This window comes from Oncorhynchus gorbuscha, linkage group LG10 (assembly GCF_021184085.1).
Source record: "Oncorhynchus gorbuscha isolate QuinsamMale2020 ecotype Even-year linkage group LG10, OgorEven_v1.0, whole genome shotgun sequence".
NCBI lineage: Eukaryota > Metazoa > Chordata > Actinopteri > Salmoniformes > Salmonidae > Oncorhynchus > Oncorhynchus gorbuscha.
The window spans coordinates 1,874,492-1,891,305 of record NC_060182.1 but is presented as its reverse complement, the minus strand read 5'-3'; the positions used below and the strand labels follow the sequence as shown (position 1 = coordinate 1,891,305).

The following is a 16,814-nucleotide window of genomic DNA, read 5'->3' as shown; positions in this document are numbered from 1 at the left end:
TACACAAGTGGAGCCTTGAAGAATGGGCAAAAATCCCAGTTGCTAGATATGCCAATCTTAAAGAGACATGCCCTAAGAGATTTGCAGCTGTAATTGCTGCAAAAGCTAGCTCGACAAAGTATTGACTTTGGGGGGGTGAATAGTTATGCACGCTCAAGTTCTGTTTTGTCTTATTTTTTTGTTTGTTTCACAATAAAAAATATTTGGCATCTTCAAAGGGGTAGGCAAACCCCCCCAAAATCTATTTTAATACCAGGTTGTAGGGCAACAAAACAAGAAAAATGCCAAGGGGGTGAATGCTTTTGCAAGCCACTGTAATTTTTTCGAGGCTTAAAAATCCTTCTTTAACCTGTCTTCTCACCTTCTACACTGATTCAAGTGGACTTAACCCAGAGGTCAATGTCCGCACCCCAGCGGAAACCGAATTAGCATAATGAAAAAATCTGTCAGTTTAAACTAGAAATATGTGTTTTTTTGCATTGGAGTACTGACAGAGTACTGACAGAGCTTATACTGGTTGCATGTCAATGCACCGCATCCGCCGTCGTCGTGGCGACAGAAAGGTGAAAGGTGACCGAGCGGTGTTTGTCAGAACATGAGACATCCTGGAAAATGGTTTGGCCTACAAACTAGAACGACCCTTTATGTAAAGATGAGACTCATTGACATGACTGTGTACTCCATTTTGCTCTACCCCCCCCCCCCCCCATAAGCATCTTAGGACTTGTAAATTGGTATAGGCGATTTGCCAACTTCTGTCTAACAGTTTGGGCTACACAGCATTATGCCCACTCTGTGGAAAGGTGAGGTTCATGAACACGTACGTTGGTTGTTTTGCTAAAGGACACCCACATGCCTCACAAGACTCATCTAAAGCCCCCTGGTACCGGTTGGGGAAAAAATGAATCCAAGTACCTATGGAGACATTAGTGCGAAAATAAGGGGTTAAATACATGTTTAAAAAATAAATAAAATAACATTTCCTGATCAAATCAAATTTATTTATATAGCCCTTCGTACATCAGCTGATATCTCAAAGTGCTGTACAGAAACCCAGCCTAAAACCCCAAACAGCAAACAATGCAGGTGTAAAAGCACGGTGGCTAGGAAAAACTCCCTAGAAAGGCCAAAACCTAGGAAGAAACCTAGAGAGGAACCAGGCTATGTGGGGTGGCCAGTCCTCTTCTGGCTGTGCCGGGTAGAGATTATAACAGAACATGACCAAGATGTTCAAATGTTCATAAATGACCAGCATGGTCGAATAATAACAAGGCAGAACAGTTGAAACTGGAGCAGCAGCACAGTCAGGTGGACTGGGGACAGCAAGGAGCCATCATGTCAGGTAATCCCGGGGCACGGTCCTAGGGCTCAGGTCTGGAGCAGCAGCATGGCTGATCTTGTTTTCCCTCTCTCTCAGATAGACATGTCAGAACAAACGGACCCATTTTATGGGCATAAACCTGCCTTCGGGTTGGGAGGGGTTTGGCCTTGTCCCACTGCGCTTTAGTGACTCCTTGTGGCGGGCCGGGTGCCTACAAGCTGAACAGTGTTTCCTCCAACACGAGGTAAAAGCACACACAAAAAAAAAAATGGAAATTCACGAGAACCACAACGCCTACTCCACCCATGCTCCACCAAGGGTTTTCCAGCACCCAGCGCTGACCTGCTACAGTAGCTATGTTGGTCTATTGTTCTTCAAACTATGTGTAGGCAGTAGCTTAGGATTCAAACCTTCTCAAACAGCCTGATTCATACCGTTAGAGGTGCTTCCAGAATAATGTTTCCAGAATAATGTGATTTGTTCCACATATAAGTTAAAGTATGAGGATTCTTCACACACCACAGTAATCCCATTCCGTGACATTTTCCATCTTTTTAAAATGATTAACATGACCTTTGCTTTTATACTTACAAGACCATCTGTTTGTTATTGTAGTAATGTGGTGCCTTATAGTATCGTACTTCCTTAAAATTAAGACTCGTCGTCTTCCATAAACCAGTAGACTCGTCGTCTTCCATAAACCAGTAGACTCGTCGTCTTCCATAAACCAGTAGACTCGTCGTCTTCCATAAACCAGTAGACTCGTCGTCTTCCATAAACCAGTAGACTCGTCGTCTTCCATAAACCAGTAGGACTCGTCGTCTTCCATAAACCAGTAGACTAGTCGTCTTCCATAAACCAGTAGACTAGTCGTCTTCCATAAACCAGTAGACTAGTCGTCTTCCATAAACCAGTACAGACTAGTCGTCTTCCATAAACCAGTACAGACTAGTCGTCTTCCATAAACCAGTAGACTAGTCGTCTTCCATAAACCAGTAGACTAGTCGTCTTCCATAAACCAGTACAGACTAGTCGTCTTCCATAAACCAGTACAGACTAGTCGTCTTCCATAAACCAGTACAGACTAGTCGTCTTCCATAAACCAGTACAGACTGGTAGTCTTCCATAAACCAGTAGACTAGTCGTCTTCCATAAACCAGTAGACTAGTCGTCTTCCATAAACCAGTAGACTAGTCGTCTTCCATAAACCAGTAGACTCGTAGTCTTCCATAAACCAGTAGACTCGTCGTCTTCCATAAACCAGTAGACTAGTCGTCTTCCATAAACCAGTAGACTAGTCGTCTTCCATAAACCAGTAGACTAGTCGTCTTCCATAAACCAGTACAGACTAGTCGTCTTCCATAAACCAGTACAGACTAGTCGTCTTCCATAAACCAGTACAGACTAGTCGTCTTCCATAAACCAGTAGACTAGTCGTCTTCCATAAACCAGTACAGACTAGTCGTCTTCCATAAACCAGTACAGACTAGTAGTCTTCCATAAACCAGTAGACTAGTAGTCTTCCATAAACCAGTAGACTAGTAGTCTTCCATAAACCAGTAGACTAGTCGTCTTCCATAAACCAGTAGACTAGTAGTCTTCCATAAACCAGTACAGACTCGTCGTCTTCCATAAACCAGTACAGACTAGTCGTCTTCCATAAACCAGTACAGACTAGTCGTCTTCCATAAACCAGTAGACTAGTAGTCTTCCATAAACCAGTACAGACTAGTAGTCTTCCATAAACCAGTACAGACTAGTAGTCTTCCATAAACCAGTACAGAGGAACAGCATGGAAGCGTATTTTCAACTTCCCGGTGCTTTTGGAATGGCAGCTGGGGAAGCACCCCAGGGAAGTCGAAAATAAGTAGAACACATTCATTCTTGTTCACAAGATTTGATTGATGGGATTATCATTGTGTGTGTGTGTGTGTGTGTGTGTGTGTGTGTGTGTGTGTGTACCTGGCACCAGGGCTTGGGAAGCCTGCTGTGTTTCCTCTGGTAGCTGTGTAGAGCCTGGAAGCCCAGGTACAGGTGTGTGTGTGTGTGTGTACCTGGCACCAGGGCTTGGGAAGCCTGCTGTGTTTCCTCTGGTAGCTGTGTAGAGCCTGGAAGCCCAGGTACAGGTGTGTGTGTGTGTGTGTGTGTGTGTGTGTGTACCTGGCACCAGGGCTTGGGAAGCCTGCTATGTTTCCTCTGGTAGCTGTATAGAGCCTGGAAGCCCAGGTACAGGTGTGTGTGTGTGTGTGTACCTGGCACCAGGGCTTGGGAAGCCTGCTGTGTTTCCTCTGGTAGCTGTGTAGAGCCTGGAAGCCCAGGTGAAGCTGTCCTGGTCGCTCAAACTTGGCAAAGTCTGTCAGCACAAACTCTGGCTCTGCCATGGAGGTGGTGAAGGATTTCTACAGAGAGAGAAGGCGAGACGCGAATTAACTCAACCTTTCTATATATATATATATATATATATGCCATTTAGCAGACGCTTTTATCCAAAGCGACTTACAGTCATATGTGCATACATTCTACGTATGGGTGGTCCCGGGGATCGAACCCACTACCCTGGCGTTACAAGCGCCATGCTCTACCAACTGAGCTACAGAGACCACATTCCCCCCATTTCTTCCAGCAACTAATAGTGAACAATGCACTGTTGGAGATTATGTTACTGGTGAAATCTACACGTCGTGGTTAGTCAGAAACTACATTTCCCCCCATTGATCTGTTACGCAACCTGCACATTTTACCAGGCTTGTACCCACTACATTAAACATTGGTCTAATGACAGTAAACTGTCTGCCACATCTCAGTAACAGAACGGGTTAACGAGAACCAACACATTCCACCCTCTACATGAACATCACACCATGATGCGGACAATGTCTGGTACTTACGAAGGCCACCTTCTGGGGCATCTTGACCTGAGAGACGATGCCCCCCCTGACGTAGTCGGAGAAACCTGTGGTGTCACAGATACTGAAGGTGTAGGGGCCTGGACGGAGAGAGAGTGAGGGGGACGGACGGAGAGAGAGAGGGGGAGAGAGAGAGGGGGATGGACGGAGAGAGACAGAGGGGGACGGACGGAGAGAGAGAGAGAGGGGGACGGACGGAGAGAGAGAGGGGGAGAGAGAGAGGGGGACGGACGGAGAGAGAGAGGGGAGAGAGAGAGGGGGACGGACGGAGAGAGGGGGAGAGAGAGGGGACGGACGGAGAGAGAGAGGGGGAGAGAGAGAGGGGGACGGACGGAGAGAGAGGGGGATGGAGAGAGAGGGGAATGGAGAGAGAGGGGGACAGAGAGGGGGATGGAGAGAGAGGGGGATGGAGAGAGAGGGGGACGGACAGAGAGAGAGAGAGGGGGACGGAGAGAGAGAACGTACTGACTTCAGAAGACTTCTTCCAGAATAGGACATACACAGCCTGGTCCCAGTAGTGCTGTGATACACAGCCTGGTCCCAGTAGTACTGTGATACACAGCCTGGTCCCAGTAGTGCTGTGATACACAGCCTGGTCCCAGTAGTGCTGTGATACACAGCCTGGTCCCAGTAGTACTGTGATACACAGCCTGGTCCCAGTAGTACTGTGATACACAGCCTGGTCCCAGTAGTGCCGTGATACACAGCCTGGTCCCAGTAGTACCGTGATACACAGCCTGGTCCCAGTAGTGCCGTGATACACAGCCTGGTCCCAGTAGTGCCGTGATTCACAGCCTGGTCCCAGTAGTGCCGTGATTCACAGCCTGGTCCCAGTAGTGCCGTGATTCACAGCCTGGTCCCAGTAGTGCCGTGATTCACAGCCTGGTCCCAGTAGTGCCGTGATTCACAGCCTGGTCCCAGTAGTGCCGTGATACACAGCCTGGTCCCAGTAGTGCCGTGATACACAGCCTGGTCCCAGTAGTGCTGTGATACACAGCCTGGTCCCAGTAGGGCTGTGATTCACAGCCTGGTCCCAGTAGGGCTGTGATTCACAGCCTGGTCCCAGTAGGGCTGTGATTCGCAGCCTGGTCCCAGTAGTGCTGTGATTCGCAGCCTGGTCCCAGTAGTGCTGTGATACACAGCCTGGTCCCAGTAGTGCTGTGATACACAGCCTGGTCCCAGTAGTGCTGTGATTCACAGCCTGGTCCCAGTAGGGCTGTGATTCACAGCCTGGTCCCAGTAGTGCTGTGATTCACAGCCTGGTCCCAGTAGGGCTGTGATTCACAGCCTGGTCCCAGTAGTGCTGTGATTCACAAGCCTGGTCCCAGTAGTGCTGTGATTCACAGCCTGGTCCCAGTAGTGCTGTGATTCACAAGCCTGGTGCTAGGACTGTGATTCACAGCCTGGTCCCAGTAGTGCTGTGATTCACAGCCTGGTCCCAGTAGTGCTGTGATTCACAGCCTGGTCCCAGTAGTGCTGTGATTCACAGCCTGGTCCCAGTAGTGCTGTGATACACAGCCTGGTCCCAGTAGTGCTGTGATACACAGCCTGGTCCCAGTAGTGCTGTGATACACAGCCTGGTCCCAGTAGTGCTGTGATACACAGCCTGGTCCCAGTAGTGCTGTGATTCACAGCCTGGTCCCAGTAGGGCTGTGATTCACAGCCTGGTCCCAGTAGGGCTGTGATTCACAGCCTGGTCCCAGTAGTGCTGTGATTCACAGCCTGGTCCCAGTAGTGCTGTGATTCACAGCCTGGTCCCAGTAGTGCTGTGATACACAGCCTGGTCCCAGTAGTGCTGTGATTCGCAGCCTGGTCCCAGTAGTGCTGTGATTCGCAGCCTGGTCCCAGTAGTGCTGTGATTCGCAGCCTGGTCCCAGTAGTGCTGTGATTCGCAGCCTGGTCCCAGTAGTGCTGTGATTCGCAGCCTGGTGCTAGGACTGTGATTCGCAGCCTGGTGCTAGGACTGTGATTCACAGCCTGGTCCCAGTAGGACTGTGATTCACAGCCTGGTGCTAGGACTGTGATTCGCAGCCTGGTCCCAGTAGGACTGTGATTCGCAGCCTGGTGCTAGGACTGTGATTCGCAGCCTGGTGCTAGGACTGTGATTCGCAGCCTGGTGCTAGGACTGTGATTCGCAGCCTGGTGCTAGGACTGTGATTCGCAGCCTGGTGCTAGGACTGTGATTCGCAGCCTGGTGCTAGGACTGTGATTCGCAGCCTGGTGCTAGGACTGATTCACAGCCTGGTGCTAGGACTGTGATTCGCAGCCTGGTGCTAGGACTGTGATTCGCAGCCTGGTCCCAGTAGTGCCGTGATTCACAGCCTGGTCCCAGTAGGGCCGTGATTCACAGCCTGGTCCCAGTAGGGCTGTGATTCGCAGCCTGGTCCCAGTAGGGCTGTGATTCGCAGCCTGGTGCTAGGACTGTGATTCACAGCCTGGTCCCAGTAGTGCTGTGATTCACAGCCTGGTCCCAGTAGTGCTGTGATACACAGCCTGGTCCCAGTAGTGCTGTGATACACAGCCTGGTCCCAGTAGTGCTGTGATTCACAGCCTGGTCCCAGTAGTGCTGTGATTCACAGCCTGGTCCCAGTAGTGCTGTGATTCGCAGCCTGGTCCCAGTAGTGCTGTGATACGCAGCCTGGTCCCAGTAGTGCTGTGATTCGCAGCCTGGTCCCAGTAGTGCTGTGATTCGCAGCCTGGTCCCAGTAGTGCTGTGATTCGCAGCCTGGTCCCAGTAGTGCTGTGATTCGCAGCCTGGTGCTAGGACTGTGATTCGCAGCCTGGTGCTAGGACTGTGATTCGCAGCCTGGTGCTAGGACTGTGATTCGCAGCCTGGTGCTAGGACTGTGATTCGCAGCCTGGTGCTAGGACTGTGATTCGCAGCCTGGTGCTAGGACTGTGATTCGCAGCCTGGTGCTAGGACTGATTCGCAGCCTGGTGCTAGGACTGTGATTCGCAGCCTGGTGCTAGGACTGTGATTCGCAGCCTGGTGCTAGGACTGATTCGCAAGCCTGGTGCTAGGACTGTGATTCGCAGCCTGGTGCTAGGACTGTGATTCGCAGCCTGGTGCTAGGACTGTGATTCGCAGCCTGGTGCTAGGACTGTGATTCGCAGCCTGGTGCTAGGACTGTGATTCGCAGCCTGGTGCTAGGACTGTGATTCGCAGCCTGGTGCTAGGACTGTGATTCGCAGCCTGGTGCTAGGACTGTGATTCGCAGCCTGGTGCTAGGACTGTGATTCGCAGCCTGGTGCTAGGACTGTGATTCGCAGCCTGGTGCTAGGACTGTGATTCGCAGCCTGGTGCTAGGACTGTGATTCGCAGCCTGGTGCTAGGACTGTGATTCGCAGCCTGGTGCTAGGACTGTGATTCGCAGCCTGGTGCTAGGACTGTGATTCGCAGCCTGGTGCTAGGACTGTGATTCGCAGCCTGGTGCTAGGACTGTGATTCGCAGCCTGGTCCCAGTAGTGCCGTGATTCACAGCCTGGTCCCAGTAGGGCCGTGATTCACAGCCTGGTCCCAGTAGGGCTGTGATTCGCAGCCTGGTCCCAGTAGGGCTGTGATTCGCAGCCTGGTCCCAGTAGGGCTGTGATTCGCAGCCTGGTGCTAGGACTGTGATTCACAGCCTGGTCCCAGTAGTGCTGTGATTCACAGCCTGGTCCCAGTAGTGCTGTGATTCACAGCCTGGTCCCAGTAGTGCTGTGATTCGCAGCCTGGTCCCAGTAGTGCTGTGATTCGCAGCCTGGTCCCAGTAGTGCTGTGATACGCAGCCTGGTCCCAGTAGTGCTGTGATTCGCAGCCTGGTCCCAGTAGTGCTGTGATTCGCAGCCTGGTCCCAGTAGTGCTGTGATTCGCAGCCTGGTCCCAGTAGTGCTGTGATTCGCAGCCTGGTCCCAGTAGTGCTGTGATTCGCAGCCTGGTCCCAGTAGTGCTGTGATTCGCAGCCTGGTCCCAGTAGTGCTGTGATTCGCAGCCTGGTGCTAGGACTGTGATTCGCAGCCTGGTGCTAGGACTGTGATTCGCAGCCTGGTGCTAGGACTGTGATTCGCAGCCTGGTGCTAGGACTGTGATTCGCAGCCTGGTGCTAGGACTGTGATTCGCAGCCTGGTGCTAGGACTGTGATTCGCAGCCTGGTGCTAGGACTGATTCGCAGCCTGGTGCTAGGACTGTGATTCGCAGCCTGGTGCTAGGACTGTGATTCGCAGCCTGGTGCTAGGACTGTGATTCGCAAGCCTGGTGCTAGGACTGTGATTCGCAGCCTGGTGCTAGGACTGTGATTCGCAGCCTGGTGCTAGGACTGTGATTCGCAGCCTGGTGCTAGGACTGTGATTCGCAGCCTGGTGCTAGGACTGTGGACTAGGACTGATTCGCAGCCTGGTGCTAGGACTGTGATTCGCAGCCTGGTGCTAGGACTGTGATTCGCAGCCTGGTGCTAGGACTGTGATTCGCAGCCTGGTGCTAGGACTGTGATTCGCAGCCTGGTGCTAGGACTGTGATTCGCAGCCTGGTGCTAGGACTGTGATTCGCAGCCTGGTGCTAGGACTGTGATTCGCAGCCTGGTGCTAGGACTGTGATTCGCAGCCTGGTGCTAGGACTGTGATTCGCAGCCTGGTGCTAGGACTGTTCGAGCAGTCCAGCCAAATCATAGGGCCATTGGTAAATTGGACTGTTTTGCCTAAAAGCTATTGTTCAACATAAACAGTACATTTCTTCAACACCAACCAATGAATGCCTACAGCATCATAATAGGCACTCTGGACATTCGACGTTGCCATCACGTCATACATCATCAGATAACGATGAGAATGGGGGCGTGTTCGGACCTCCCTCTTCCTGTTGTCCACGATCAGCTCCTTTGTCTTGCTCACGTTGAGGGAGAGGTTGTTGTCCTGGCACCACACGGCCAGGTCTCTGACCTCCTCCCTATAGGTTGTCTCATCGTTGTCGGTGATCTGGCCTACCACTGTTGTGTCGTCAGCAAACTTAATGGCTGTGTTGGGAGTCGTGCTTGGCCACGCAGTCGCCGGTGAACAGAGAGTACAGGAGGGGACTAAGCACGCACCCCTGAGGGGCCCCCGTGTTGAGGATCAGCATGGCAGATGTGCTGCTAACTACCCTCACCACCTGGGGGGCGGCCCGTCAGGAAGTTCAGGATCCAGAGGGTGGTGTCTCGCATTCTCACGTAGGTGTTCCTTTTGTCCAGGTGTGAAAGGGCAGTGTGGAGTGGAATAGAGATTGCAACAGCTGTGGATCTGTTGGGGCGGTATGCAAATTGAAGGGGTCTAGGATTTCCGGGATGATGGTGTTGATGTGAGTCATGACCAGCCTTTCGAAGCATTTCATGGCTACAGACGTGAGCATTACGGGTCGGTAGTCATCTAGGCAGGTTACCTTCGTGTTCTTGGGCACAGGGACTATGGTCGTCTGTTTGAAACATGTAGGTATTACAGACTCCGTCAGGGAGAGTTTGACACTTGACAGTTGTTCCGTGCCCTGAGTACACGTCCTGGTAATCCAGCTGGCCCCGCGGCCTTGTGATCCAGCTGGCCCCGCGGCCTTGTGATCCAGCTGGCCCCGCGGCCTTGTGATCCAGCTGGCCCCGCGGCCTTGTGATCCAGCTGGCCCCGCGGCCTTGTGATCCAGCTGGCCCCGCGGCCTTGTGATCCAGCTGGCCCCGCGGCCTTGTGATCCAGCTGGCCCCGCGGCCTTGTGATCCAGCTGGCCCCGCGGCCTTGTGATCCAGCTGGCCCCGCGGCCTTGTGAATGGATGTCATGGATTTGAGCCTGGTCTCGAGGAAGCAGTAAATCCTTTTCGTCGGACTCAATAAAGCAAAAAAATATTTGTCCAGTTCGAGGTGAGTAATCGCTGTTCTGACGTCCAGAAGCTCTTTTAGGTCATAAGAGACGGTAGCAGCAACATTATGTACAAAATAACGTGAAACAAAAAATCTCAAAATAACACAGTTGATTAGGTTGATACTAAGTATTGCAATAGGACAGGACTCACCCAGGGTCTTGATCTCTATTGGCTGGCAGCCGTTGAGCTCCGTCATGCCCTGCACCTCAGTGAAGATCACAGAGTCTCCGTTCTCAAACCCGTGGCGAGCCTCGTCCAAACACGTCACCACGCCTGCTGCATCCTAACAGACAAGAAGGGATGAGATCTGCACAGCACGGGAAGCCAGGGACAGAAGTTACCAGCTCCACTCCATGATAAAATTAACATATCACATATCACATACCTCTCCGTTACCGTTCAGGGGACGCCCTGCTGTAACCTCCTCAACTAACGTTACCGTTCAGGGGACGCCCTGCTGTAACCTCCTCACCTAACGTTACCGTTCAGGGGACGCCCTGCTGTAACCTCCTCACCTAACGTTACCGTTCAGGGGATGCCCTGCTGTATCCTCCTCACCTAACGTCACCTCTCTAATACCGTTCAGGGGACGCCCTGCTGTAACCTCCTCACCTAACGTTACCGTTCAGGGGACGCCCTGCTGTAACCTCCTCACCTAACGTTACCTCTCTAATACCGTTCAGGGGACGCCCTGCTGTAACCTCCTCACCTAACGTTACCGTTCAGGGGACGCCCTGCTGTAACCTCCTCACCTAACGTCACCTCTCTAATACCGTTCAGGGGACGCCCTGCTGTATCCTCCTCACCTAACGTTACTGTTCAGGGGACGCCCTGCTGTAACCTCCTCACCTAACGTTACCTCTCTAATACCGTTCAGGGGACGCCCTGCTGTAACCTCCTCACCTAACGTTACTGTTCAGGGGACGCCCTGCTGTAACCTCCTCACCTAACGTTACCTCTCTAATACCGTTCAGGGGACGCCCTGCTGTAACCTCCTCACCTAACGTTACTGTTCAGGGGACGCCCTGCTGTAACCTCCTCACCTAACGTCACCTCTCCGTTACCGTTCAGGGGACGCCCTGCTGTAACCTCCTCACCTAACGTTACCGTTCAGGGGACGCCCTGCTGTAACCTCCTCACCTAACGTTACTGTTCAGGGGACGCCCTGCTGTAACCTCCTCACCTAACGTTACCGTTCAGGGGACGCCCTGCTGTAACCTCCTCACCTAACGTTACTGTTAAGGGGACGCCCTGCTGTAACCTCACCTAACGTTACCTCTCCGTTACCGTTCAGGGGACGCGCTGCTGTAACCTCCTCACCTAACGTTACTGTTAAGGGGACGCCCTGCTGTAACCTCACCTAACGTTACTGTTAAGGGGACGCCCTGCTGTAATCTCCTCACCTAACGTCACCTCTCCGTTACTGTTCAGGGGACGCGCTGCTGTAACCTCCTCACCTAACGTCACCGTTCAGGGGACGCGCCACTCTGCTTTTCCAGAGCGCCCTGATTTAGTAACTAGTCAGTTGGTCGTCTCGGGTGCTGCATTCTGGCTGAGCCTTGGATACAGCAGCCGGTATATTGGCTGAGCCTTGGATACAGCAGCCGGTATATTGGCTGAGCCTTGGATACAGCAGCCGGTATATTGGCTGAGCCTTGGATACAGCAGCCGGTATATTGGCTGAGCCTTGGATACAGCAGCCGGTATATTGGCTGAGCCTTGGATACAGCAGCCGGTATATTGGCTGAGCCTTGGATAAAGCAGCCGGTATATTGGCTGAGCCTTGGATAAAGCAGCCGGTATATTGGCTGAGCCTTGGATAAAGCAGCCGGTATATTGGCTGAGCCTTGGATAAAGCAGCCGGTATATTGGCTGAGACTTGGATAAAGCAGAGTATTGCTCCAGACGCGGATCACTCGTTCGCTTACAGCCAGTAGTGATTACAACCCTCCCAAACGTTACTCATCGGATCTACAGGAATTACGCAGGTCACCCATTTTGGATTCAAAACGGCGAATTTCACCGTAAGGTGACTCGTTTGCATCCCTGTATTTTGATAAAATTATACAATTATTAGTGGGTCTCAAATTTGTGGAAGGCTTATATTTTTCCTAAGTATAATTTCACAAGCCCTGAATTCATGACATTAATTTCTGTCGTATTTTGACCTTTAAATTATTCAACAAAGATTATTTAGACTTAAAAACCTCCACATTTTGTTGTTACAGCCTGGTACTAACCTTGGTGATCATGGAGATCATAGCAGAGAGAGGCTGCTCTCCGTTGGTATCGATCACCAGCATCTCCTCTCCGAAGTCACAGAAGAGCTGTCCGAAGAGTCCCCGTGTGTCAGCGATCACCAGCTTGATGCCGTTACAGTGACAGAAGTCTCCAACACGCTGCTGCTCCTCTAGAGGGGAGTTGGTCAGGACCACAACCTACAACACAGAGACATGTTATCACACATTCAATGTTTAGAAAAAATATATATTAATTCACAAGAAAATTGCATTACAAACAAAAAAAGTCCAAAATCTGTCTCTACCATATATGGTAGATTAGAGTGAACAGACTGTCGTCATGGTGATTAGAGTGAACAGACTGTCGTCATGGTGATTAGAGTGAACAGACTGTCGTCATGGTGATTAGAGTGAACAGACTGTCGTCATGGTGATTAGAGTGAACAGACTGTCGTCATGGTGATTAGAGTGAACAGACTGTCGTCATGGTGATCAGAGTGAACAGACCGTCGTCATGGTGATTAGAGTGAACAGACTGTCGTCATGGTGATTAGAGTGAACAGACTGTCGTAATGGTGATTAGAGTGAACAGACTGTCGTCATGGCCACCGTGGCAACGGGGTCCATCAAACGCCAACTGACAAGCTAGCGGCTACAGGTTCCCGTGTGAGAACTCCTGTTTCTGTAGTGAGACCGCTTGATGCACACTACACCCCCTGGACATTACCTGTACCAGTGTAATGCATCTAAACAGGTAACCTCACCTGGAACGGAGGCAGGTAGTCGGTGCGGGCTCCAATACAAATCATCAAATCAAATCAAATTTTATTTGTCACATACACATGGTTAACAGATGTTAATGCGAGTGTAGCGAAATGCTTGTGCTTCTAGTTCCGACAATATAGTTTAACCAAGTAATGGGGGTTCAAGTGTGTTAACTTGGAGCTAACATGATGCAGCCCAGACTCCCAGGCTAGCAGTGAGTTAGTGGAGCTAATATGATGCAGCCCAGACTCCCAGGCTAGCAGTGAGTTAGTGGAGCTAATATGATGCAGCCCAGACTCCCAGGCTAACAGTGAGTTAGTGGAGCTAACATGATGCAGTCCAGACTCCCAGGCTAGCAGTGAGTTAGTGGAGCTAACATGATACAGCCCAGACTCCCAGTACAGTCTAGCAGTGAGTTAGTGGAGCTAATATGATACAGCCCAGACTCCCAGGCTAGCAGTGAGTTAGTGGAGCTAACATGATACAGCCCAGACTCCCAGGCTAGCAGTGAGTTAGTGGAGCTAATATGATGCAGCCCAGACTCCCAGGCTAACAGTGAGTTAGTGGAGCTAACATGATGCAGTCCAGACTCCCAGGCTAGCAGTGAGTTAGTGGAGCTAACATGATTCAGCCCAGACTCCCAGGCTAGCAGTGAGTTAGTGGAGCTAACATGATACAGCCCAGACTCCCAGTACAGGCTAGCAGTGAGTTAGTGGAGCTAATATGATACAGCCCAGACTCCCAGTACAGGCTAGCAGTGAGTTAGTGGAGCTAATATGATACAGCCCAGACTCCCAGGCTAGCAGTGAGTTAGTGGCGCTAACATGATGCAGCCCAGACTCCCAGGCTAACAGTGAGTTAGTGGAGCTAACATGATGCAGTCCAGACTCCCAGGCTAGCAGTGAGTTAGTGGAGCTAACATGATACAGCCCAGACTCCCAGGCTAGCAGTGAGTTAGTGGAGCTAACATGATGCAGCCCAGACTCCCAGGCTAACAGTGAGTTAGTGGAGCTAATATGATACAGCCCAGACTCCCAGGCTAGCAGTGAGTTAGTGGAGCTAACATGATACAGCCCAGACTCCCAGGCTAACAGTGAGTTAGTGGAGCTAACATGATACAGCCCAGACTCCCAGGCTAACAGTGAGTTAGTGGAGCTAACATGATACAGCCCAGACTCCCAGGCTAACAGTGAGTTAGTGGAGCTAACATGATGCAGCCCAGACTCCCAGGCTAACAGTGAGTTAGTGGAGCTAACATGATACAGCCCAGACTCCCAGGCTAACAGTGAGTTAGTGGAGCTAACATGATACAGCCCAGACTCCCAGGCTAGCAGTGAGTTAGTGGAGCTAACATGATGCAGCCCAGACTCCCAGGCTAGCAGTGAGTTAGTGGAGCTAACATGATACAGCCCAGACTCCCAGGCTAGCAGTGAGTTAGTGGAGCTAACATGATGCAGTCCAGACTCCCAGGCTAGCAGTGAGTTAGTGGAGCTAACATGATACAGCCCAGACTCCCAGGCTAGCAGTGAGTTAGTGGAGCTAACATGATGCAGCCCAGACTCCCAGGCTAGCAGTGAGTTAGTGGAGCTAACATGATACAGCCCAGACTCCCAGGCTAACAGTGAGTTAGTGGATCTAACATGATACAGCCCAGACTCCCAGGCTGGCAGTGAGTTAGTGGAGCTAACATGATGCAGCCCAGACTCCCAGGCTAGCAGTGAGTTAGTGGAGCTAACATGATGCAGCCCAGACTCCCAGGCTAGCAGTGAGTTAGTGGAGCTAACATGATGCAGCCCAGACTCCCAGTACAGGCTAGCAGTGAGTTAGTGGAGCTAACATGATACAGCCCAGACTCCCAGGCTAGCAGTGAGTTAGTGGAGCTAACATGATACAGCCCAGACTCCCAGGCTAGCAGTGAGTTAGTGGAGCTAACATGATACAGCCCAGACTCCCAGGCTAGCAGTGAGTTAGTGGGGCTAACATGATACAGCCCAGACTCCCAGGCTAGCAGTGAGTTAGTGGAGCTAACATGATACAGCCCAGACTCCCAATACAGGCTAGAGGTTGGCTGGGATTATGGACAGGCTTGATCACTGAGACACATTTGACAGAAGTCCTAAAAATAAACTCTAGTAGGGATCCATTTTTCAAGTTTTAGTATGCAAAATGTACCACAGTCAGTATACCGTGCAACACTAGTCATCAGTAAGGGCTCCAGTGTAATGTAGTTTAACCAGGCAAGGGGGTTGATGGGTAATGTAGTTTATACCCTACCTGGAACAGAGTCAGGTAGTCATCAGTGAGGGCTTCAGAGTAATGTAGTTTCACTAGGTAAGGGGGTAGATGGGTAATGTAGTTTTACCTGAAACTGAGTCAGGTAATCGTCGGTGAGGGCTTCAGTGTAGGCCACTACTGGTACGTAGCTGTTGAGTTCAGCCAGGCGAGTCTGAGACACCTCAGCCCTGTTCTTCCCCAGGTCCTCTTCTCTCAGGTAGAACTGGAGACAGGAGAGGGGGTGGTTAACAGAGAGGGGGTGGTTGACAGAGAGGGGTGGGTGACAGAGAGGGGGTGGGTGACAGAGAGGGGTGGGTGACAGAGAGGGGGTGGGTGACAGAGAGGGGGTGGGTGACAGAGAGGGGGTGGGTGACAGAGAGGGGGTGGGTGACAGAGAGGGGTGGGTGACAGAGAGGGGGTGGGTGACAGAGAGGGGTGGGTGACAGAGAGGGGGTGGGTGACAGAGAGGGGTCGTTGACAGAGAGGGGGTCGTGACAGAGAGGGGGTCGTGACAGAGAGGGGGTCGTGACAGAGAGGGGGTCGTGACAGAGAGGGGGTCGTGACAGAGAGGGGTCGTGACAGAGAGGGGGTCGTGACAGAGAGGGGGTCGTGACAGAGAGGGGGTCGTGACAGAGACGGGGTCGTGACAGAGACGGGGTCGTGACAGAGACGGGGTCGTGACAGAGACGGGGTCGTGACAGAGACGGGGTCGTGACAGAGACGGGGTCGTGACAGAGACGGGGTCGTGACAGAGACGGGGTCGTGACAGAGACGGGGTCGTGACAGAGACGGGGTCGTGACAGAGACGGGGTCGTGACAGAGACGGGGTCGTGACAGAGACGGGGTCGTGACAGAGACGGGGTCGTGACAGAGACGGGGTCGTGACAGAGACGGGGTCGTGACAGAGACGGGGTCGTGACAGAGACGGGGTCGTGACAGAGACGGGGTCGTGACAGAGACGGGGTCGTGACAGAGACGGGGTCGTGACAGAGACGGGGTCGTGACAGAGACGGGGTCGTGACAGAGACGGGGTCGTGACAGAGACGGGGTCGTGACAGAGACGGGGTCGTGACAGAGACAGGGTCGTGACAGAGACAGGGTCGTGACAGAGACAGGGTCGTGCCAGAGACAGGGTCGTGCCAGAGACAGGGTCGTGCCAGACACGGGGTCGTGCCAGACACGGGGTCGTGCCAGAGACGGGGTCGTGCCAGAGACGGGGTCGTGCCAGAGACGGGGTCGTGACAGAGACGGGGTCGTGACAGAGACAGGGTCGTGACAGAGACAGGGTCGTGACAGAGACAGGGTCGTGACAGAGACAGGGTCGTGACAGAGACAGGGTCGTGACAGAGACAGGGTCGTGACAGAGACAGGGTCGTGACAGAGACAGGGTCGTGACAGAGACAGGGTCGTGACAGAGACAGGGTCGTGACAGAGACAGGTCCTCTTTTCTCAG

General features: G+C 52.1%; 1 protein-coding gene across 2 annotated transcripts in view; it reads right to left on the bottom strand.

The window, feature by feature from the left end:
- Window positions 1-16,814, bottom strand: part of LOC124045447 (ubiquitin-like modifier-activating enzyme 1) — a 63,544-nt gene that overhangs the window by 33,595 nt on the left and 13,135 nt on the right. For both annotated transcript variants that reach the window (XM_046364738.1, XM_046364739.1), the window contains exons 5-9: window positions 15,450-15,584; window positions 12,323-12,520; window positions 10,233-10,365; window positions 4,210-4,307; window positions 3,574-3,720 (exon numbers count right to left, since the gene is read on the bottom strand). In XM_046364738.1, the coding sequence (XP_046220694.1) occupies window positions 3,574-3,720; window positions 4,210-4,307; window positions 10,233-10,365; window positions 12,323-12,520; window positions 15,450-15,584 (711 nt within the window). The remainder of the gene's footprint in view (window positions 1-3,573; window positions 3,721-4,209; window positions 4,308-10,232; window positions 10,366-12,322; window positions 12,521-15,449; window positions 15,585-16,814) is intronic.